Genomic DNA, 22,886 nt, shown 5'->3' with positions numbered 1-22,886 from the left:
CCAAGTACCCCCACCCCCACCCCATCCTGGGAGCCATTCTGAGCCACAAAACACCCTGTCTTCTTGGTCCTTTCTTCGGGTAAATACTAATCCACACACAGTCCTGGGGCAGAGAGAGTGATTGGTGCAACACCAAATGAAACTAAGAGCTGGGGGTGGGGGCAGTGAGGATGCCTGTAGCCATCCCCCAAGTCCTTGTCCCCAGTTATCGGACCTCCTTGGAATCCTGCAGTGCCCAGAGAGATGGCTTGTCTTGGGCAGACACGCGACCCCTGTGTAAAGCGCACTTGTTAAGAGGAGCTCTGAGAGGGCGGGGAGCGTGCATCTGTGATCAGGAGGGTGTTGGGCGTCCTGTAGTCCGTGGTGTGGTGCGTGTCCTGACACCAGGAGCTGCTCCCATTCACTGTCTCCTAGGGGATTTTGGGCGAAGCCGGCCGGCCGGCCACCGCAGCTATGACCAACCCACCCCAGGGAAGACCTCAGTCCCCACGGCCCAGGAGCCGGCCCCGGGAGTTTCTGGCGACCAGGAGAGGTGAGCTGCCTGTTCCCAGGTGACTTATAGGCTGTGTTTCCAAGTATGAATTCAGTATTTCTTTCAAAAGGAACATTCCACCTTCATGTCAATGGAGGGAAAAAGGGATTTTTGCAGGAGTTGCTGGGATTAAAGGACCATACACAGACTGAGCTTCTATCCAGCTGCTGTTTTAGGTGCCATGGTGACGAGGAGACCCCGGTCTGAGCCTCCTTGCCTGGCCTGTGCTGTAGCAAAGACTAATCCAGACACTGACAGCTCACCCCACATTGGCCACCGTGTCCCCTTTGCTGCCACAAGGGTGTGAGCGCTACAGTGGTCGTGTGGTGTCCATGAACTCAGGCGGTCACTGCTGCAGCAGCGGCACCTGGAGGGCTGTCGCATTTATTGGGCCCTGGGCTGGCTCTGGTGGGGAGGTGGCGGCTCCTGAGTCTCGGGGCAGGGACCCCGCTGACACCTGAGGGCGCAGGGGTGGGGCCTGGGAGTGAGCTCTGCATGTGGAGTCAGTGCGGAGAGGGAGCGTTGCCTGAGGCTCCAGGGGTCCTTGAGGGCCGCTGAGCTCTGAGCCGTGCCCTTCACTCTCCCAGCAGCAGCCAAGGGCAGCACCGGGGAGGGAGACTGACAGGCTTCCTCTCCCTCCTGTTCAGAGGCCCCCGGGGACCTTTGGTGGGAATCGCAGGCTGCTGGAGCCGTGGTGGCCCGGGTCGGCACCACCGCCCGATGTGTGCTATTGGGGAATTGGACGGTGCCTTCTGTGAGCTGGTCCAGGTGGGTGTCTGGGGTGCAGGTGACCCTCGGGCCTGTTGGGACCCGTATTTTGAAGTTCTGGTCCTTTGGACACCGCTGTCGACTTGGGTTTATAGCTGATGTAAAAGTGCTCACTTCCACCCGCCTGGCCGGGCGCAGCGTGGACATCTGCTGTCACTGTGCCCAGTTCTGCTGACCGAGCCTTGGGGTGACTGCGGGCCCAGGAGCATTCCTGGCTGCCCCGGAGGGTAGGAATGCCTGCCTCTTCCTGGGCGGCACCAGCGCCGGAGCCACTGAGCTTGGGAGCCCTGCTGGCTGCTGGCTGAGGACGCACCAGCGCAGACCCCGCCGCCCACCTGACCCTCGCCGGTGTCACCCTGAATTCCAGTGCGCCTGTCCCGCGGGGCTCTGCAGCCTGAAGGTGGAGGTCCCCTCCTGTGCTGTGCGGCCACTGCGCTCTGCAGAGGACCTGGCCCCCGAGCTGCTTCCCAGGACAGATGTCACCACGGGGGTCCCCATCCAGGTGGCCGCATCTGCTCAGACCAGCATCCCGACTTCACAGCCTGCCGTCTGGCCCAGAAGGTAGGGTGAGAGTGGCGTGGAGGCCAGTGTCCCTGCTAGGGGGCTCTCTGCCTTCATGGGGAATGCCCAGTGAGCCATGATCTTGCATCTGCCTTGTTCACGTCAGGGGCAGTGGCAGCGCTGGCCGCTGCTTCAAGGCACAGGCTCAGGACCACGCAGGTGGCGCTGTTTCCTACTGGTGCCCTGAGGCGCTAGCACTGTTTACCCGGCCTTGAAAGTGTCCTCTTGCTGCTGGGAGGCTCTGTCCTAGTTCATGCTGCGCTGGGACCCCACTTTGAGAACAGTGACCGTGAGCCCGCGATCAGGCCCCACAGACCTTGCTGGCGGCTGCTCCCTGCTGCATCCTGTTCCTCCCGGTAATGTGTCACTGTCCTGAGATCTGAGGTTGTACCCTCTCCCCACAGCCCCCACGGCCTTCCTCCCGGCCCTCCCTGCACCATCAGCCTCTCCACGCTCCAGCCTGGGCACCAGCAGCTCTGGCCCTACGCTCAGTGTCCCGCTGCTGCCTTCCCAGCCCTGGGCCCCGAGGACGCTGCGGATCCTGTCGCCCCTCGCTTCCCAGAAGCTGATGCTCAGGCACTTCCTAGTCTGCGGTTCCGGGTTCAAATCACTCCTGAAGCTGATAGGTGTCTGGTGATGGACTTTGGGGATGGTTCTGGGGTTCAGATGAGGACCCACCGTGCTACTGGGGACGTGGCTGTCACCACCTTCCACCGGTACAGGAGAGGTATGTGCTCAGGAGCAAGGGGGCGGGGCATGCTGAGGACAGGAAGGCCCAAAGAATGGTGCTGGGACACTGGGCCTCCTCCACCTCTCCTCACTCCTCGACCTCTTCTCCCTCCTCTTCCTCTCCACCCTCCTCCTCTCCTCCTTCGTCCTCTCCTCCCTCCTCCTCCACTCCACCCCCCTCCTCCTCTCCTCCTTCGTCCTCTCCTCCCTCCTCCTCCTCTCCACCCTCCTCCTCCTCTCCTCCTTCGTCCTCTCCTCCCTCCTCCTCCTCTCCACCCCCCTCCTCTCCTCCCTCCACCTCCTCTCCTCCCTCCTCCTCCTCTCCACCCCCCTCCTCTCCTCCCTCCACCTCCTCTCCTCCCTCCTCCTCTCCTCCCGCCCAAAAAGCTCCTCTTGCTCCTCCAGCACAAAAAGCTCCTCTCACTCAAAAAGAGGCATCCTCCTTCTCCTTCCTCCTCCTCCCTCCTCCACCAGCGGTGCTCCCCCTTGCTCCCTCGCCTCTGGGGAGGAGGGAGGGAGGAAAAGAGGCAGCACCTTCTTCCCTCCCTCCTCCTCCCTCTCTCTCTCTCTCTCTCTCTCTCTCTCTCTCTCTCTCTCGTCCTGGGCTGCATTCGAACCTCAGGCCCTTCAATCCCCGGGCCAATGCCGTATCCATTGAGCCAAACCAATCTACACTCCTCTCGTCTCTTTTTTTTTAGGGCCTAAAGTAGAGAGTTTCAATCACCTTCTTCTTTCTGTAGATTCAACTAAGACCACTTGTTGAGGTTGAAGCACTCACAGTTGTCTCTTGTGGATCACTGAGAGAGAAAGAATTCTACAGGACCCCTGTAGTTCCATTGTGAAATCCCTACATGAGGAGAGAGAAAAGGAGAGTATGTCATTTCTTTCCATGTCTCTAATCTTCAGAAATATTCCCCCGAGAAAATTGGGGAGAAGAGACAGGGAATAAGGTGATGTGTGCCTAGCTGCTGAGAAGCCTTCTCAAACTCTGAAAGAATCACAGGGGAACTCCCTGTGGACTAAAAGGCATCTCTGCTCAGCCTCGGTCCTGAAGAAAGTCTTGGCTTAATAGTTCTTTTCCAGAGAGCGGGTTGCCTAACTTAGTGAAGAAGTTGCACCATGGGTATGTTTTCCAACCCATTCCTCTGACCCCATCCTCTTAGATTTCTTCTCCGCAAAGCCCACTGAACAGTTGTATCTCAGACTCAGGCTCAAAAACCTCTCGGATGAGTTGTCACACCTGTAGACTACTCTCACCTCACCCTGGCATAACCATGTGCACATGTTTATCTAGATAAAAAGATGGTGAGAACATCAAGAGAGCATATTGGGAGAGCTATGGGTATATTGACTACTTATTATCTCATCCTAATCTCTAGCTTATTATTGCAGTTCTTCCAGAGCAGTCCACACAAGACCCCGGAGGCTTGACATAGTGTACAAGTTGGGGAATTAGGATGTGTTCCAACCATAAAGTGAAAGAGAGGATGGAAGGAGATGAGGTTGGAGACAGGGGTCCCAGGCTGTCCTCACATGGAAGTCATTACAAAGCCTCTCTTTCCCACACTCCATCTTCACTCTCTTTCTCCCTTTCACCCAGTTCATCTATTTGCTTTAAAACAACCCCTCCATTGAAAATTGAAAACAATTCAGGCCTTTGTCAGGATTTTCACCTTTATCCTGAGAACAATAGGAAACCATTTGGCAGACTTAATTAAATGAGTGGTCAGAGCAGGTTTTCTTTTTAAGTTGATTCTCATTGCTGCATTGAGAATGGTCTGAGAAGGAATGGGCAAGAAAGATTTGGACAGAGCAGTCAGGTGGTGATAGGTAAGAGAGATCATGGTGAACTGAAGTGGTGGTAGCAATAAGATAGAAGGAGTATTGGACAGGTGTGCAAAGTACTTCTAAGGTAGAATTGATAGGTCTTGCTGATGGGTTGGATGATCTTTTACCCTCTCTGCATCCACCCCCCCCCCCCTTGGGCATTTAACTTTGAAGTGTCCTCTGCCTCTGTCTCCTGACTTGACCATGTGCCTGGCTTTGGGGAATAGAATGAGGCAGAAGTGAAAGTGTGGTGCTTCTAAGTCTACAGCTCGAGAGGCCTTGCTCTTCTTGTGCTTCTGTCATCTCCATGAGGACATTCCTGAGGTAGCTACTGGCATGGAACAGGTACGTGGCAGAGGCTTGAAGTGCCCAGTCAGCCCAGTTGAGACTTGTCTAGGCCAGTGGTCGGCAAACTCATTAGTCAACAGAGCCAAATATCAGCAGTACGATTGAAATTTCTTTTGAGAGCCAAATTTTTTAAACTTAAACTATGTAGCTACGTACACTGTTATTAACTTAATTAGGGTACTCCTAAGGCTTAGGAAGAGCCACACTCAAGGGGCCAAAGAGCCGCATGTGGCTTGCGAGCCCCAGTTTGCCGACCACAGACCTAACATGTTAAAGCTGGGAGTCAGATAAGCAAGTGAAAACCCACAGGTGGGGTTGGGATTAGGGCAGTGATGGCGAACCTTTTGAGCTTGGCGTGTCAGCATTTTGAAAAACCCTAACTTAACTCTGGTGCCGTGTCACATATAGAAATTTTTTGATATTTGCAACCATAGTAAAACAAAGATTTATATTTTTGATATTTATTTTATATATTTAAATGCCATTTAACAGAAAAATCAACCAAAAAAATGAGTTCGCGTGTCACCTCTGACACACGTGTCATAGGTTCGCCATCACTGGATTAGGGAGTTGCTGACGGTCATTACCTGCCGCCGTGTTACAACCGCCCGCAGCCCGGAGCTCCTCCTCTCAGGCGGTTTCCATCAGAGGCTGCTCCTGGCGGTGGGCTGGCTGTCACCAGGGCGATGGGGACGTCAGTCAGGGGTCTCGTGTGACTCAGCGGGCTAGCCAGCTTCTTCACACAAACACAGCTGAGGAGAGCCATCCATGCGCAGGCACCTGCACAGTCTAGCACCAGTTCACGGGGTGGAGATGGCCAGCCTGAGCAGGGCAGCCTGCAGGGTTACGGGGTCGTGTCATCCGGTGCGAAGCCAGGAAGCACGGGGCCACTCCATAGCCTGCCGTGATGGTCCTACAGTCCATTTCCACTGGACGGTTACTGAAGTGTCTTCTTGCCCAGCTGTGGGAGGCCAACATCTATTTTCATTCTTGCGACTTTTCCACACAGAATTAGCTACGTAATCCTCAGGGCCCAAGGCAAAATGAAGATGCCACCCCTTGTTAATAACCTTCCTAAGAGTGTGAGACAGCAGAGTGTGAAGCCACGTGCTGCGCCCTGTGGACTGGGGGGCTGAGCCACAGCAGGGGAGCAAGCCCACGAGTCGGCCCTGTTCCCACAGGAGAAAGGAACAGTGTGGCCGCTGTGTGTCATGGCATTTCACATGCTGGTCCCCCCGCCCCTGCCCCCCGGCCAAGCCACAGTGTTAGCTGCTGTGCGTGCTTGTCACACTCCCCAAGCAACCACCTTCTTCTCTGTGCAGAAGGTGTCTACGCGCTCCAGACGGTCCTTTACAGCGAGTCTCACGGAGCTGAGGTGCGACTTGGACCTTACTACGTGGAACTGGGCCCCGAGGCCACATCTGTGTTCCTGAATGCCAGCAGTGGCCTCAGGGGCTCCATGTGTGCCTTCGGGGGCTCCCCCACGGATCTGAGAAGTAAGCCGTGCACCTGGGCGCTGGGCACCCGGCCCCATGCTCTGGGCGTCCACATCCTCACAAGTCCCCATGCAACACAGAAGCAAACCATTTCAAAGGCACCGACACAGCATCCAGGCAGGGCCCTCTCCAGAGAGAAAACACTTAACTTTTTAAAATATATATATATATTTATTGATTTCAGAGAGAAAGGGAGAGGGAAAGAGAGATAGAAACATCAATGATGAGAGAGAATCATTGACTGGCTGCCTCCTGCATGCCCCACACTGGGGATCGAGCCCACAACCCAGGCATGTGCCCTGACCGGAAATCGAACTGTAACCTCCTGGTTCATAGGTCGATGCTTAACCACTGAGCAACACCAGCCGGGCAACACTTAACATTTTACTGAGAGAAATTTTGTGACAAAGTACATGTTTCCCAGGCCTGTCTGTTTCCAAAACACAAACTTTGAATTTTGAATGTATTGGAATTGAAGGAGAGAAGATGGAAGAATGGGAACTATGGGCATGTGTGACAAGGGAAGCAGCTCTGAGACGGTCTCCCTCTGCCTTTCACTTTCCTTCCAGGCACCACCGTTTCCCACTGTTTTCCATCCACTTCCTCCTGTAACGTGTCCTTCGCCTTGCAGACCCACGTGGGGGGCAGGCGGGCCTGGTCCAGCATGGCCGTGCGATATCGGATGCAGCGTACGTTTCTGTTCTAACTCCAGGTCTAATGAACCCTTTGCAGTCAGTTGAGGTGAAGGCCATGGCAGCACCAGGTCTGTGGTTCGCTCTGCCCTGGCCCCACTCGCCATGAACCACAGACCCGGAGGCATGAGCAGGTGGGCGGTTCCATGCAGAGTCAGCAGAGGGGCCGGGTCCCCTGATGAGCTCGGGCCCAGTGCCCCCAGGTGCCCACCACTGCTCCGTGTACAGTCAGGCGTCCAGATGCCCGTGGCCACGCGGGAAGGTGGGGACGCGACTTCCCTGGCAGATCCCAGCCCTCCCGCTGAGGTACTCCCTTACACCCTCTGTCACAGCCGTCTCTGTCTACACCAATGGAACTGTGTTTGCCACTGACACCGACATCACTTTTGTGGCCGTTACCAAGGAAACCACTCCCCTGGAGTTCACGTGGTTCTTCGGAGAAGACCTGCCCATGAGGACCAGGCGCAGGAGCATCCAGAGAAGGCTCGGTGTCCCCCAGTGGTGCGTAGTGGTCCTCACCACGGGCAGCTGTGGCAGGCGCAGCGCAGCCTGCAGATGCCAAGCTGGCGCTGACATGAGGTCGTGTCACCCTCACACAGAGTGCTGCCCGTGGTTTGGTCACACACGTAGATCTGAAGGCCGCAGCAGAGGGTGGGGCCTTGAAACCAGGCAGTCCAGGCGCAGGTGCCATTCCGCCCCATGCGGCCTAAGTGTGTTCCTCCTGCAAGGACGGTGGCAGTCTCTCCATGGCCGTGACTGGTGCCTCCACGATCAAGAGGAAGGCCAAGGTGTCACCCCTCTGCCCAGTGAGGCGCAACCACCGGGCGCTCCCATCATTCCTAAAGATGACCGCGAGCTCCCGCCTTTCTTGGGAGACGGTGGAGTTTCTCTCAGAGTCTGTCTCTGACCTGGCGCTGGTCACCACCTGACCCTCCTGTCCCCCCGCAGGTACCGTGTGGTGGTGCAGGCTTCCAATGGAATGGGCAGCGTGGTCTCAGAGCCCCGCCGTGTCCAGGTGCAGAGGAGAGTGGTGGCCAGCGGACTCGTGGCCGCGGACTCGGCTCTGGTGAACACTCCCATGACCTTCCAGTTCAGAGTCAGCTTTGGCACCGACGTGGCTTACCGCTGGGACTTTGGGGATGGCACTGGTGGCCTGGGGAATAGCTCTGCCAGCCACGTCTACAGCAGGTGAGCGCACTGTCAGCAGGACCCGCGTTCTCGTGCTCCGGGACCTCCATGCGCGACCCCTGCAGTCCTGAGTGCCTGCCCACGGGCATCATTTGCAGAACAAACATGTGTTTCCTCAGAAAGCACCACGTCTTGGCCAGCAACTACCTGCCACACCCTTCCCGGTCTTGCCTCTCACCCAGCTGGGCCCCTCTGCCCGCCCCCCCCCCTTCCCCCCCCGGCCGACCTTGCCTCCAGGCGGTGGGGTCTGCCACCTCCAGGACAGGAAACAGAGCACACGAAGGTCCGGAGGTCCCCAGACCCAGGTCCGGATGCCCACCACCTGGGGGCCTGAGGGTGTCCCTGAGGGGTACAGAGGCGAGCCCTGCTGTGGGTGGGGCTCCTAGGAGGGAGGCAGCATGTCCCCTGTAGGTGCTTGCTCCTTGCAGAGCAGGTGCCAGCAGTCTGGGTTCGGTGTCTGTCCCGGCCTGTGCTGGGCGGGCAGCTGCCTATGGATGGGCATGGTGGCCTCTGGGATGGCCTCCTGACCGTGACACACAGACCCGCTGGGTGTGAGGATGAAGGGCCGCTTTCCGGGGTGGACTCTGTGTCTCCGTGTCTGTGTTTGTCTCCTCCCAGGGAAGGAGAGTTCACGGTTGAGGTCGTCGCCTTCAATGCCGTCAGCACCGTCTCCCTGAGGAAGCACCTTTTCGTCGTGCGCAGGCCCTGCCAGCCGCCCCCTGTGAAGAACATGGGGCCGGGGCAGGTGCAGGTAAGGCCTGCAGTCACTGACCAAAGTCAGCCTTTCTCCGGGGAGGAGGGGGGGCGAGTAGGGGCGCTCCTCCAGGTCAGCCCCCTGCGTTGGTCATGAGGGCACCTGGGAGGGCTCCCGAGGTCCCGGAGTCGACCGGCCCCAGGGAGGGACACGCCTGCCTCAGGCCTCTGAGTCTGCCTCCATTCGCGCATTACTCTGGGTTCGGCTCAGTGCATCTGGACGAGCTGGTAAGACCCCTGTGCTAGGAGCTGGAGTGTGTTCAGGAGAAAGGAGAGCCGGGAGGTGGTCATTTGCTTGGTGAGCACCTGCTGTGGGTACAAAACTAGGGCTGCTTTCTAGTCCTTTTACCCCTTGAGGCTTCTGACTTGGAGCAACTTCCCCTTTTTAGGGTCAGAGTGCCCACACAGACGCACGGGAGCCTGTGGCGTGGCTGCATTTGCCAGGAGCTCTCCGTGGCTTCTAGCAAGAGGCTGGTCACTGGGCCCGAGTCTTAGGTCGGGCGCCTCCTGCCCTGATGTGGCCACGGAGATGAGGGAGCACAGACACGCCCAGGGCCAGGCCAGGGCCCGTGGCCTTTCCATGGGATTCTCCCTCCAGGTCCTGAGCCCCAGGACCTCACATCTCCCTGGGCCTGGAGAAGCCTGGCCCACATGTCAGCCTCTCAGAGCCGACTCCCGCCCCAGGCATTTCCTAGTTTTGTGTGTTATGATCACTGGGATAAGAATCAGCATCTCAGTGTTAGGTGCCCACAAATCTGGGCTGTGAAGTGACAAATGCTGGGATCGCTCATATCCAGGATAGAAACAATAAGCACAATTGTAAAGTAATTTCGGTAATGACTAGAGTCATTTAAAGAAAGCCAAAGGTAAAGTTGTTTGCAACAAATACCAAGGTGTTGTTTAAAGTCCTACTTCCCAGCTCCAGACTCGGTTCTTTCCAGTTTCAACGGGAGAGCTTCCCTAAACGTCCTCCAGGGGGCGCCCTGCACCTGTGGCCAGCGTGGGCGTTCGTTCCACTGGGCAGGATCTGCACTTGCACTGCACCTGAAGGACAGTCCTCGGGAATATTTTGTTCCGTTGTTCCATGGGCTGTCGACATCGTCTCTTAGTGCTCCAGACGCCCGTGGGCCGCACACCTCGTTTATTTGGTCCGTGTTAGCCTTTGAGTTTGACATGCTTGGACTAGAGCCTCAAAATGCTGTATATTAAGGTCACTTGAAACACATCTTCATTCTATGTTACTTGTTTGAAATGCAGTTACTTTCTTTTGTTTCCAGTGATCAATTGCTCGGTTTCCAATGATCAGTTGCTCAGTTTTCTGTTGGAGACTTTGAAAATTTTCTATTGATTTTAAATATTAACCCTGTCATATATTTTGCAAATGATTTCCCTTTTTCTCTGATTGCTTTTTTAAATAATATTTTTATATTCAAAGTTTAAAATGTTTATATATTCAAATCTATTGACCTTTTCCTTTCATATTTTCCCATTAATTTATGCTTATAGGGGTTTTTCTCATTGAGTGTATAAGTCTTTATTCTCACTGACTGTGATCACACAGACACAGACTTGAAGTCCTGCATCTTGAACCACTTCCTCTGGACCAGGTAGACGCATTTCTAAAGAGACATCTTTCTCCTCACGCAGGTGTGGCGGTCCCAGCCTGTGACCCTGGGAGTGACCTTCGAAGCCGCCATTCTCTGTGACATCTCCCAAGGCCTCTCCTACAGCTGGAGCCTCACCAATTCCGCGGGGTCGCCGGTGCCCCTGCCTCCTGCCATTAGCACCCACAGGCAGACCTTCACTGTCCCCCACTACTTCCTGGAACCCGGGAACTACACTGCGCTGGCCCAGGTGGGCAGCAGCTGGAGGTGGCACCTGCCAAAGCTCATGCTCCCTTCCCATCAGTCTCAGAGACCCTGGGACCTGGACCGGTCTGTCCCAGAGGAGGGTTCTCTTAAATCCCTGGCATTCCTTTAAGGCCATGATATGTTTGGGGTTAGAAAGGGAGCTTAAGCAAGGGTAAGCTAAACAAAATCAACACCATGGGAAAATTTACTGTCAGCAGAGAGGTTATAAACCAGGGAATAGTTGGGTGTTCTTATGTCCCCAGACCCAGAACCCCAGCTTCATGATAACACACACGGAGAGGACAATGGTCCTGCTCCTGCACCCCAGCCCCTCTGTCCCCAGTGGGCCTCCTGCTCTCAGACTCCTGCCCCTCTGTCCCCAGTGGGCCTGCTGCTCCTGTACCCCAGCCCCTCTGTCCCCAGTGGGCCTGCTGCTCCTGTACCCCAGCCCCTCTGTCCCCAATGGGCCTGCTGCTCCTATACCCCAGCCCCTCTGTCCCCATTGGGCCTGCTGCTCCTATACCCCAGCCCCTCTGTCCCCAATGGGCCTGCTGCTCCTATACCCCAGCCCCTCTGTCCCCAGTGGGCCTGCTGTTCCTGTACCCCAGCCCCTCTGTCCCCAGTGGGCCTGCTGCTCCTAGACCCCAGCCCCTCTGTCCCCAGTGGGCCTGCTGCTCTAAGACTCCAGCCCCTCTGTCCCCAGTGGGCCTGCTGCTCCAGACTCCAGCCCCTCTGTCCCCAGTGGGCCTGCTGCTCCCAGACTCCAGCCCCTCTGTCCCCAGTGGGCCTGCTGCTCCTAGACCCCAGCCCCTCTGTCCCCAGTGGGCCTGCTGCTCTAAGACTCCAGCCCCTCTGTCCCCAGTGGGCTGCTCCCAGACTCCAGCCCCTCTGTCCCCAATGGGCCTCCTGCTCCCAGACTCCAGCCCCTCTGTCCCCAGTGGGCCTGCTGCTCCTAGACTCCAGCCCTTCTGTCTCTAGTGGGCACCCTGCCTGCCTCACTGACGCCCCCTTGTTGCCTACGTTCCAGGTGCAGGTGCGAGGCAGTCCCGTGCACAGCAACTATTGCGTGGGAGTGGAGGTGCGTGCCCGGGCACCTGTCAGCGTGATCTCTGAGGGCACACACCTGTTCGTCCCCAGGACGCCCTTGTCTACCATGGTCCTCAGGGGGTCCCTGTCCTACGACCCCGACAGGCCCGGGGCCACTCTCAGGTGAGCACTGGGGCTGTGGGGCCCCTCCTCCTCGTCCCAGCCTTTCTCCTCCTCTGCCCTCTCCACACTCAGCTCTGGGGCGCTGAGTTATAATCTACACAATTTTAAGGACTTAGACTTTTATCAAAGTAGTGTTTCATTTAGGATCAGAACGTAAGGGAGCTTTGGAAAGGGGCAGAAATAAACATGAGTAGCCTCCATGTGCTGGGTCCCTCAGTGTCGGGGCCCTGGGCTCAGGCCTTGGTCCTCATCTCCACCCACTCCCCATCCTTGGGTGCCTGACCCAGTGTCCTGCCATGGACACTGTCCACACTCCACTGACACCGTCCACGTCGGTAACCTGGAACATGCACCCCTGAGAACCATCCGCTGCTCCCTAGCAGGCCCCCCAGGAAAGCCACTTGGTGACACCACGGTCGCTAACTGACCAGACCCGGCACGTCAGCCCCTCCATCGCTTCCCCACAGGTATCACTGGGCGTGCACCCCAGCCAGTGCCCCCGGCCGCCCCTGCTTCACTGGGCCCTCTCCACGCAGCCCGGATGCCGGGGCGCCCACCCTGTCCTTCGCAGCGGACTCTCTCAGCAGTGGCTACGACCAGTTTCTTGTGACATTGACAGTGTCCAGCCACGGCCGGAACTCTTCCGAGGCGCAGGTGTTCCTGTCCACCCTCCCCGACGTGGCGCTCAGGTGCCAGCTGCCCTGCTGCCCCACAATGCCCATCTGGGTGCCCCAAGCCAGGCTGGGGGGGTGGGAGCCACCAAAGAAACCACTGTGTGCGTGGGAGATGGGCTCAGACACCGACAAACCCACTGTGTACGCGTGGGAGATGGGCTCAGACACCGACCCGCTGTGCTGACATGGGGCTCCAAGGGGGAGGTGCCCTCGCCTCCTAGCAGCTGCCTGGAGACGGGGTTGGCTCCAGGGCCCAGGGCCGAGGGCACAGAGGCTGAGTGTCTCAGGGCCTCTGTCCTGGCCTCCAGGCGCCACTGGGCACCATGGGCCCACAGGGGGGAGGCACCTGTCAGCTGAGTGTGACGTCACGGAGGCCACGGAGGCCACGGGCACCGAGGGCCACGCCCAGCCCCCGACCCTGAATGCAGGTCGGCGTGTGCCACAGCTGCTCTGGCCTCCTGGTGGGCGGGGGTGGGTGCCGCCTAGTGCCCTCAGCTCCACGGGACACCGGGCAGGCGGCCTCCGTCCCTGGATCCTGCAGGGGGTCTGGGCAGTTACTTGTGTAAAAACACCTCGTGGTCACAGCCTGCGCTGGGTGAGCTCCAGAGCTTCCCTGAGTGGTGGGGTGAGGTGGTGCATCAGCCCCCGGGACCAGGTGATCTGAACAAACCTGACCTGGAAAATGCGGCCAGAGCGTCTTGCCCTGTTTTCTGGAGCTCCGGCCTGGTTTGCACGTTGCAGGCGTGTGCACATCTCCTGGGAGACATTCCGAGGCGTCCCTGTGAACTGGAACGAGGAGCTTTCGCTGCGGGCGGCTTGTGAAGACTGCGGGGAGGCGGCCCTCTCTTACTCCTGGGACCTCTTTTTGGTCAACGCGACAGGAAGGGACAGAGAGGAAGGTACAGACCAGCTTCGTTTTCATTTTATTTTTTTAGAGAGAGGAAGTGGGAGAGGGAGAGACAGAGAGAAACATGGATGTGAGAGAGACACATCGAATGGTTGCCTCCTGCAAGCACCTGACCTGGGCTGGGGATTGAGCCTGCAACCGAGGTATGTGCCCTTGACCAGAATCAAACCTGGACTCCTTCAGTCCACAGGCCGACGCTCTACCTGCTGAGCCAAGCAAGTGAGGGCATGCGATGCTTGGCTTTGTTGGCGGAGCGGTTATTTTGAGATTGCTAAAATGCGTGAGATCTAATTGGTTTGACCCAACGTGTCTGGTCTCGGCCATGAGCTATTCGTCCCCAGTCCCTCCTGGCTTCACACTTGGGAGGGCGGCGGTGACAGCCGAGACGAGGAGCCTCAGCTGCTGCTCTCAGCCTGGGCTGCGCTGTACCCACTGGGGCAGCTCTCCCGGGTGACAAACGCACTGGGTGCTTTGAAATAGCACACGCCCCCACCACTCTGCTGGGGCCATTGTCCCTCCCCTCCTGCTGTCCTCGGGGCCACTCGTGGGACCAAGAGCCGTGGAAGGTGGTCCTCGCTCCGCACACCGGCTGTGATGGGAGCGCTGCTCTGAGACTCTTTTCTTGGGTGGAAAATGTGAGTCCTAAGACTTTGCAAGGAGGCAAAGTCACGAGAAGTCACATGTGGGAACACAGCCCTGGTGGCGGGCGCGGGTGTGGGTGGCAGGCTCCTGGCTTTGGGCCGGGGGTGATGTCGTGCGGGGGCCACGGGGACCGGACAGCGGAGGGGCTGTGTTCTGAGCTGGCTGTGCGGCCCTCAGCAGGGCGGTGCCGCCCACACTCCTCACGTGTTTATGCTTCCTCGGCGCCACGGGAAGCTTACACACTGGGAGTGGCCCTGTGTTGAAGGAACAGGATGACACGGAGGGTCGCGTGCCATCTGGCCGGTGACCGTGTGGGTCTGAAGCCGAGCCTGTACTCAGTGTCCCAGGGCGCGGGGTCACCGTGTGGCTGCCCTTTCTCCATGGCCAGCGCTCGTCCTCTCGGGTGTGGCCCAGCCCTGTTCTCACAGAATCTGACTCATGTGGCGACAGGGATGCTGACAGGGCTGTGGGCTCTACTTCCACGTCCTTGCAAAGTTGTTCCTTGCTCTTGACCCTGTTTCCTAAGTCCTGTGGCACGGGCAGGTGAATGCGGGTCAGGAGAGGCTCCATGCGCCCAGAAGTTTCTAGCATCCTTGTGAACGCCCCAGTGGGGTGCAGAGCGTGTGGCGGGACCTGTGGGAGGCGAACCCAGGGGAGATGGACGGGCCAGCCTCCCAGCAGCCGGCCTGCCCCGCGACACCTCTAGGTGCAGTTTTCATGTGGTGGTTGTTCAGGACAGAACATGCTCGTGGAATCTGTACACGTAGAGAAACCAAATGTCTTCTGTGTTCAAGTTCCCTTTTGCAGAACCGTGGGGCTGCTGGGCTCCTCAGGATTGGGGTCTGTGTTGAAGCTTCCCGAGTCCTACCCACGGTCCCCGAGGCCACGGAGGGCAGAGCCCCACGCCACGCCTGTGCCATTCGCACGGGAGCCACGGCCCTGGACCCTGGGCCGGGCTGACCTCTCAGCCACGGGGAGAGCCTCCACGGAGTCCATGGTCCCCGCACCCCAAGTTCCCGCTGCTGGTGACCCTGTGGCCCCAGAAGGGGATCCCTGGGATGAGGGGTCCCTGGGGAGCCCAACCCCTCACCCCCCTGGTAAGTGCTGTCCCCTCACTGGTACCTGCCCTCGCCCTGGGGGTGCCCTCCGGGCCTGGTGTTCGTCTCTGACGGGTCCAGGAGAGTCGACTGAGCCAGGCTCTGCCCACACCACCTCCTCATCCTTCCTCCCCAATGACCACGGGTGCCCGGTGTCCCCGCTTTCAGGTGGGACAGGAGCTATTTCAGTGCCTAGAAGGTGAGAGACATTCCTTGTCAGTGATCCAGGCTCTGGCCCAGCACTCACCTGCCCCCTGTCCCTCCCTGATGCTATCCAGCGTGGCCGCTCAGGGTCATGGTCCTGTGCCCTGGCAAAGGGCTGCACCCCAGAGTCCCAGCCTTGGGGTTGTTGGTGGGAGAGCCTCCATGAACCCCTCAAGTGTAGGAGGGAAATGCCTGGGGACAGAAAGGTGACAGTGGCAGCCGGACACTCCTATCGGTGTCTCCCATGGGAGACAAGAGTGAGGCCCCTGGAGGACAGTTCTGGGCCTCGGCATCCCCCCAACTAATCACACGGAGCCTACTCGTTGGGGGAGCAGGGACAGCGACTGCCTCCCCACTGTCCCATGTGCTGGGCGTGGCCTCTGGGGGTTTTGTGCCCGCAGAGCAGGGCTGGGGCCCTGAGGTGGCCCAGGGCGACGTGTGTGCTCCCTCGGGGTCCTGTGTGTTTCAGGGGAGCCTGGTTTACGGGAAACACTCTCATTCTGTCCTTCACGCAGACTTTGAGGCCTATTACAGTGACGTCCAAGAAGCGGTGCCCTCGAGAGGACGGCAGCCGGCTGCCTGTGAGTCTGCTCTCCTCTGAACCCAGGCCCCTCCCTGTGCTCCAAGGCTGAGGGCGGTCTGCGCCGCTTTGGGTGGCACGGTCTGGCCCTGTTTCCAGCTCACCTGCTGGGGAGCCCAGGCCCCGACACTGCCCCTCTCCCGTCCTCGGACATGGGCGGCATCTGCCAACAGGCCTCCCTCGGCGCTCCTCCCCAGGCCTCACCTCACCGCCCCTCCCCAGCCCAGAGTGTGTACCCCCACCCCCCTGTCCTCGGACTCTTTCTGTCTCTTTACTCTGCTCTGCAAGGCATGTTTCCTGTTTTAAAATAATTTTTATTTTTCCATTTTAGTTGACAGGATATGACATTAATTTCAGGTGCACACCATAGTGATTAGACATTTATATGTTTTATTAAGTGGTCCACCTGATATTTCCAGTACCCACCCGGCACCATTCATAGCTATTACAATACTGTTGACTATATTCCCTGTGCTGTACTTCATAGCCCCGTGACTATTTTGTAACAGCCAATCTGTGCTTCTCTTTTTAAAAAATATATTTTTATTTACTTCAGAGAGGAAGGGAAAGAGAGAGAGATAGAAACACCAATGATGAGAGAGAATCATTGATCGGCTGCCTCCTACATGCCCCCACTGGGGATAGAGCCCACAACCGGGGCATGTGCCCTTGACCGGAATCGAACCCGGGACTCTTGAGTCCACAGGTCGGTGCTCTATCCACTGAGCAACACTGGCCAGGGCCAATCTGTGCTTCTCAATCCCTTCACCTTCTTCACCCATCCCCCAACCGCTCTCCTCTGGCAACCACCAGTATGTTCTCTGTATCTATGAGTCTTTCTGTTCATTGTTTTTTTAGATTCCACGTATAATTGAAATTATATGGTATTTATCTTTCTCTGTCTGACTTATTTCACTCAACACAGTACCCTTGAGGTCCCTCCATGCTGTCACAAATGGCAAGATTTCACCCTTTCCTACGGCCGAGTCATATTCCATCCTATATGCGCGTCTACTGCTGGGCACTCGGTTGCGTGCACGCCTTGGCTCCTGTAAAAACACTGCAGTGACTACAGGAGTGTACACGTCTCTTTGAATAGTGTTTGGGTTTCTTCAGATAAGCACCCAGAAGTAGAGTTGCTGGCCCTTCTCTATCTTGTGGTATAGCCTTCATTTTAAATGTCCTGGTATAGTTACTGCTGCCCCGCCTTTCAAGTTCCCATTTCCATGAAATATCTTTTCCACCCTCGACTCACAGCCTGCACCTGTGGATCTGAGTGGGTTTCTTGTAGGCAGCACATGTGAAGGTCTTGCTTTCTTGTCCATTCACCATCCTACATCTTTTGGTCGGAGCATTTAATCCATGTACACCTAGTGATTGCTGACAGACATGTAATTTCCGCCATTTTATTATTTATAGTTTGATCTTTTTTTTTCCTTCTTCTTTTAAAGAAGTTCCTTTAAGTTTCTTGTAACACCGGTTTGTTGGTGATGAACTCCTTTAGCTCCCTCTTGTCTGGGAAGGGAAGGTTTCCAAGGCAGCTGTACACTTGTGTTGGCCCTCAGTGCGCATGTTCTCGCTGACAACGCATGACCAGGAGAGAGTGGTTCATCCAGCCCATGAACAATGCGTAATAGATGCACAGCCGCGGACAGTTTGTTTGTTGAATGAATATTGAGTGAGCGAGAGTGACTTGTCTACCGCATGACCAGATGGGTGGTCAGTGAGCCCTTTGTTTATGACTCACTGTGCTGTGCTCTTTGGCCGTCCCCCTGATCAGCCTGGATGCTGGTTCCTCTGACCACCCCATGCTCCTTCTGCTCCCCCAGGCCCGTGAGGGGCTCACTTCACACTCCCAGCAGGCGCTTCATAAATAACGTTGAATGAGGGAAAGGCCTGCGCTCACAAGTCACTCCTCCTGATGGTTCAGTCCTTCTAACCCCAACATGGATCCACTTTATCATTTCACCTTGTTTAACGGCATTTGTTTGGAGTCCAAAGTCGGCGTTTCCTGAGCAAGCCTGGCACCCTCCCCCTGCTGGACAGACAGACATTGTCTCTCTGCCCAGGCCCGCGGCCCAGTCACCTCACACACCCAGCCCGGCCCAGCACGCCAGGCCTGCCTCCCAGGGCCCACACGGGGGACGACGGAGGGAGCTGAGGTCTCATCTCTTCTTTCCTGCTCCCCTCCAGCCACACCCAGACCCTCCCTGAGCAGCTTTTTCTAAAGCCCATTCCCTCTGTCTGAGCCTCTCCCCCGGGCTGCCCACCCGGCTCTAGAACGGCCCGTCCCAGCCCCTCTGTGCGCCTGCTCTGTCTCCCCAGAGCACTTCTGTCACCAGCTTTCCTCTGCTCGTGGTGTGTCTCCTCGAGTGTTTCCCGACATCCTCACCTAGACGTCCACATGGCAGGGTCCACTCCATCTGCCGTGGTGTTTCCTGTAGACTCACTCCTGGCTGTGACCCAAGCACATGTGAGCTGAGGAAATGCCGCGGAACCACTGATCGTGCGAGGCGACATTTGTCCTATGTGCCGTCGGAGACGTTTAGACAAGCGGGTCCCGAGAGAGTGGGCAGCACTGATCTCAGCCTTGAACCACTAGCACTTTAAGGGAACCATGGCCACCTTTGTCTCCGCCATCCCTGACCCGGCGTGTCTCCTAGGGACCAGCATGCACCTCTCAGCGTCAGGACCCAGTGCCAGTGAGGACGGGAGCCATGGGGATGGGGACAACCTGGTGGGCCCCTTCCTCCCGACCGCCAGTGCCTGGCCTGCACTCCTGGTCGACTGGCCCAAGTCCCCCGTGAGCCGAGCCGTTTTTCAGGGCTACACCGTGTCCGGTATGAGCGCCCCTCTGCCCTGGAACCTTAGCGGTCGCAGAGGTTCCGACACCAGCCTCCCCCTCCCCCCATTTCTCCTGGGCCTTCTCCTTGGACTAGAGACAGACTGGGGGTCACGATGCCTTTTTAGTTGTGCTCGTCCCTCAGTGGCCACAGGCCTGCGGGTGTCCCCCCCTTTTGCAAAGTAGGGGGAAGAGGCTGCTGAGCAGGCACAGGCGCAGAGGACAGTGCCGCCCCCTTGTGCACGCATCCTGTATGCCTGCCGGGGTGTGTGTGCGCCTCCCAGGGTGTGTGTGCGCCTCCCGGGTGTGTGTGTGCCTCCCCGGGTGTGTGTGCGCCTCCCCCGGTGTGTGTGTGCCTCCCCGGGTGTGTGTGTGCCTCCCCGGGTGTGGGTGCGCCTCCCCGGGTGTGGTGTGTTGTGCCCGGGTGTGTGTGTGCCTCCCGGGTGTGTGTGCGCCTCCCCGGGTGTGTGTGTGCCTCCCCGGGTGTGTGTGTGCCTCCCCGGGTGTGGGTGCGCCTCCCCGGGTGTGGGTGTGTCTGCTGGGGTGTGGGCCCCAGGCCTGCAGACTGAGTGCAGGATGCTGCCCGAGGAGCATGGCGGCGGCTGAGTGAGCCTCTGTCTTTGAGATCTCGGGCCCCGTGGTCCGCAGTCTCTCTCGGGTCCAGGAGTCCCTCCCGCTCCTGCAGACACTAGGCCAGTGGTCGGCAAACGCATTAGTCCACAGAGCCAAATATCAACAGGACAGTGATTGAAATTTCTTTTGAGAGCCAAATTTTTTAAACTTAAACTCTATAGGTAGGTACATTGTTATTAACTTAATCAGGGTACTCCTAAGGCTTAGGAAGAGCCACACTCAAGGGGCCAAAGAGCCGCCTGTGGCTCGCGAGCCGCAGTTTGCCGACCACTGAACTAGGATGTCGTTTGAAAGGGACCCACTTGGTTGAGGGGCCTCCTCAAAACACATGGACAGCGTTCTTCCCAGAGTCCTCTCCTTCCTGGGAGGCGAGGGCCTTCTGACCGGCCCCTGGACTGGGCTCCGTTTGACTCTGAGCAGGAGCAGAGATGAGCTTCTTGCTTTGTAATAAGGGGCCGGAGGTAACGAACAGACGTGGCCTTTCCAGGTGAGACAAGCAGGGCTAATGGGACCTCTTTGCCTCCTTCAGCCGCAGTGGCCGAGGAAGGGTGTGTCTGAGCTGCTGCCCTTGGGGTGCCCTGACGAGTGGTCCCCGCCCCTCCTTTTCCGCAGGGGTCACGGGACAGACGGTGACAGTGAAGCCGCACTCACTGCGCCCTGGAGAGACATACGTCCTGCAAGCAGTGGTGGGTAGGTGGCCCCTGGGCCTGGCGGGGAGCTGAGCCGCGTGCCTGCTGTTAGGATGAGGGTCAGCGTCCTCGGAGTTTTATACAATTTAACACATGTAACTCGTGCCTGTAATTTATTTCAAGAAAAAGACATCGAAAGTAAAAAACAACTTTATGCATGAGAATTATCATTTCAGGGTAATGGAAAATGAAATGTTTAGTCATTGGGAAACAATCGTTTTATGCAGTTTAGAGAATACAGTGGGGCCTTGACTTACGAGTTTAATTCGTTCCGAGACCGAGCTCGTTAAGGAGCTCATTAACTCAAATTACTCTATCAACTCAATGCAAAAAATCTGCGGAGAGACAGCTGGTATCTCAAAAAACTCGTTAGTCGGGACACTCGTAAGTCAAGGCCCCACTGTACTATACTTATTTATGACATTGATTTTGAATGCTGTATGGCATCACAGGAAACATTTACAGTATCAGTGCAGCTTATAGAAGCCAAATATAAACCCTATCAGTGCTGTAGAGTCAGCAGCGATACTTGCATATTCCGGACAGGGCTGCACACAGCGGGAGTGGAGGGTCTGGTTTGCTGGGGGTGGATTCTGCTGGCGAGGCTGTTGTCTGGCTCCCAGGTCTCGTCCGTCCACCAATCTCTCAGGGTCTTGGGCACCCAAATAGTGCTGCATCAGTGGGTGCCGCATGGCAGGGGTCCCGGGCCCAGCGTCCCTTGAGACAGGCGCTGGCGCAGGTTGCCGGCCCCTCTGGGTCTGACCCAGCAGGTTGGGGTGGCCCGGGGTCGCGGTCTATCAAGGTCACAGCAACACCAAAGCCGCAGATCTGGGGGCCACACGGTCTGCGCTTTGGGAACCTCCGGGGCTGCCTTTGGTTCCCAGCATGCAGGTGCTACCCCCTCTCTCTGCAGCTTCAGGGCACAGCTTTCTAGGGAAGGCTCAGCTGTATGTGACCGTCAACCAGGCTCCGCGGGACGTGGCCTGCCAGGTGCAGCCCCACCGTGGCCTCGAGGCAGACACCGTCTTCAGCGTCTTCTGCACGTCGGGGAGACCGGTGAGCACGCAGACCCCGTCTGTCCTGAAGGATAGACCCCATCTGCCTCTGAAGAAACGCTGGGGGTGCGAGTGTCCTCATCCCCCCGACTCTGTGCATCTGTGACTGTCCCAGGTCCCGGCCAGGAGGGCCCACGGCCGAGAGTGACAGACACAGCCGCGTGTACCTGCCCCAGCCCATCTGTGCCTGACCTTGGGTGGGTGAGGACGGGGTGTGAGGACTTACTGGGGGTAATGCTGTTTGCTCACCTGTGCTCTTTCCTTCACTACGGAACGGATCGCAGGACTTCCGCTATGAGTTTGGTTACCAGATAGGAAACGCCTCCAAGTACACCCTGTACCGTGGGACAGACGCCCAGCACTACTTTGCACTGCCAGCTGGGGAGCCCGTGGACGGTTATCAAGGTGAGTCCCGGACAGACAGACAGATGGTGGGCAGGACTCCGCTCCGCCTCCCCAGCAGGGCCCCCACCACAAACCCTGGCCCTGTCACAGGAAGGAGTTCCCGAGTCCCCAAAAAGCTGCTTCCTGCCATGCCCATGTCTGTGCATAAATTACTTCAGTGGGGTTCTCCACGCCTTCGTCTGGACCTGCCGTAGCCCTGCCCTCCCTCGGCCCTGGTTCCAGCAGTACCAGCCTGGACCTGCACCTCGGGGTCTGCGGACCCCTCCCTGGCCTTGCCCGCTTGGCACTCACCACGTTTTTAACTTGACTGTAGTCCTGAGTAGGCAGGGAGGTTGAGACGGGCGGTCCTGGTCACCCTGGCATCTTGCTGCCTCGGGTACACAGTGCAGGCCAGTGACAGGGAGTGAGCGTGTGCGCCATGACTCATTTCCTGACCCTCCGCACGATAGCTGCCTGCCCCCACCCCATTCTGCGGGCTGCTTCCCTCTCGGTTACGCAGGCACCCCCCTCCCTGCCCTGATCCGTGTGGAGTTGCCTCAGCTCTGCCTCCTGGAGGTCCCGTCACCGCCCAGCACACAGATGGGCCAGTGGTGTCGGGACTGATCCTCTGGGCTCTGTCTCTCCCTTGCCATTGCGTTTGAAGAAGTTTCTCTGCCGACACAGGCGCTGACCTCTGCTTGTCCCTTCCAGTCCTGGTGTCCACTGTGATCACCGATGGTGACGGCTCCCAGACGCAGCCCTGTGCCGTGGCCGTGACTGTGCTGCCCCGTCTCCATGGGGACTGCTGCCCCGGCGAGGATGTGTGAGTGAGGCTCTGTGTCCCCAGCTGCCTCCGTGGAGTACTTGGTGGCGCCTGCAGCCCAGTCCCCAACGTCTGCGCGGGCTTCCCGCTTGCGCTCTGGGACTGCACTGCTCGTCGTCTTTCTTCGCACAGCTCACTCTTCATGGGGTGTCACTCATATACCATGGGGTTCGCCTGTCTGCAGTGCACACATCCTTGGGTTTCCTACACTTAGAGTTGCCAGACAAGGACATTTCTTTTTTTTTTTTTTTAAATATATTTTATTGATTTTTTACAGAGAGGAAGGGAGAGAAAGATATAGAGTTAGAAACATCGATGAGAGAGAAACATCGATCAGCTGCCTCCTGCACATCTCCCACTGGGGATGTGCCCGCAACCCAGGTACATGCCCTTGACCAGAATC

The 22,886-nt window shown here is 57.6% G+C and overlaps 1 protein-coding gene across 1 annotated transcript in view; it reads left to right on the top strand.

Moving 5' to 3' along the window:
• The window catches only part of PKD1L1 (polycystin 1 like 1, transient receptor potential channel interacting), a 63,298-nt gene that overhangs the window by 4,095 nt on the left and 36,317 nt on the right, over positions 1 to 22,886 (top strand). The window contains exons 3-22 of the mRNA XM_036328974.1: positions 415 to 532; positions 1,694 to 1,861; positions 2,266 to 2,588; positions 6,088 to 6,261; positions 6,831 to 6,950; positions 7,286 to 7,454; positions 7,902 to 8,141; positions 8,760 to 8,892; positions 10,542 to 10,748; positions 11,772 to 11,953; positions 12,421 to 12,642; positions 13,369 to 13,526; positions 14,971 to 15,273; positions 15,355 to 15,425; positions 15,680 to 16,058; positions 18,721 to 18,897; positions 20,145 to 20,222; positions 21,135 to 21,277; positions 21,561 to 21,681; positions 22,372 to 22,483. Of these exons, the coding sequence (XP_036184867.1) occupies positions 415 to 532; positions 1,694 to 1,861; positions 2,266 to 2,588; positions 6,088 to 6,261; positions 6,831 to 6,950; positions 7,286 to 7,454; positions 7,902 to 8,141; positions 8,760 to 8,892; positions 10,542 to 10,748; positions 11,772 to 11,953; positions 12,421 to 12,642; positions 13,369 to 13,526; positions 14,971 to 15,273; positions 15,355 to 15,425; positions 15,680 to 16,058; positions 18,721 to 18,897; positions 20,145 to 20,222; positions 21,135 to 21,277; positions 21,561 to 21,681; positions 22,372 to 22,483 (3,598 nt within the window). The remainder of the gene's footprint in view (positions 1 to 414; positions 533 to 1,693; positions 1,862 to 2,265; positions 2,589 to 6,087; positions 6,262 to 6,830; positions 6,951 to 7,285; positions 7,455 to 7,901; positions 8,142 to 8,759; positions 8,893 to 10,541; positions 10,749 to 11,771; positions 11,954 to 12,420; positions 12,643 to 13,368; positions 13,527 to 14,970; positions 15,274 to 15,354; positions 15,426 to 15,679; positions 16,059 to 18,720; positions 18,898 to 20,144; positions 20,223 to 21,134; positions 21,278 to 21,560; positions 21,682 to 22,371; positions 22,484 to 22,886) is intronic.

The sequence above is a fragment of the Myotis myotis genome, unplaced genomic scaffold, assembly GCF_014108235.1.
Source record: "Myotis myotis isolate mMyoMyo1 unplaced genomic scaffold, mMyoMyo1.p scaffold_m19_p_11, whole genome shotgun sequence".
In the NCBI taxonomy this organism is placed as follows: Eukaryota; Metazoa; Chordata; class Mammalia; order Chiroptera; family Vespertilionidae; genus Myotis; species Myotis myotis.
The sequence above is the reverse complement of the archived record's forward strand: the minus strand, read 5'-3'. Positions and strand labels throughout refer to the sequence as shown.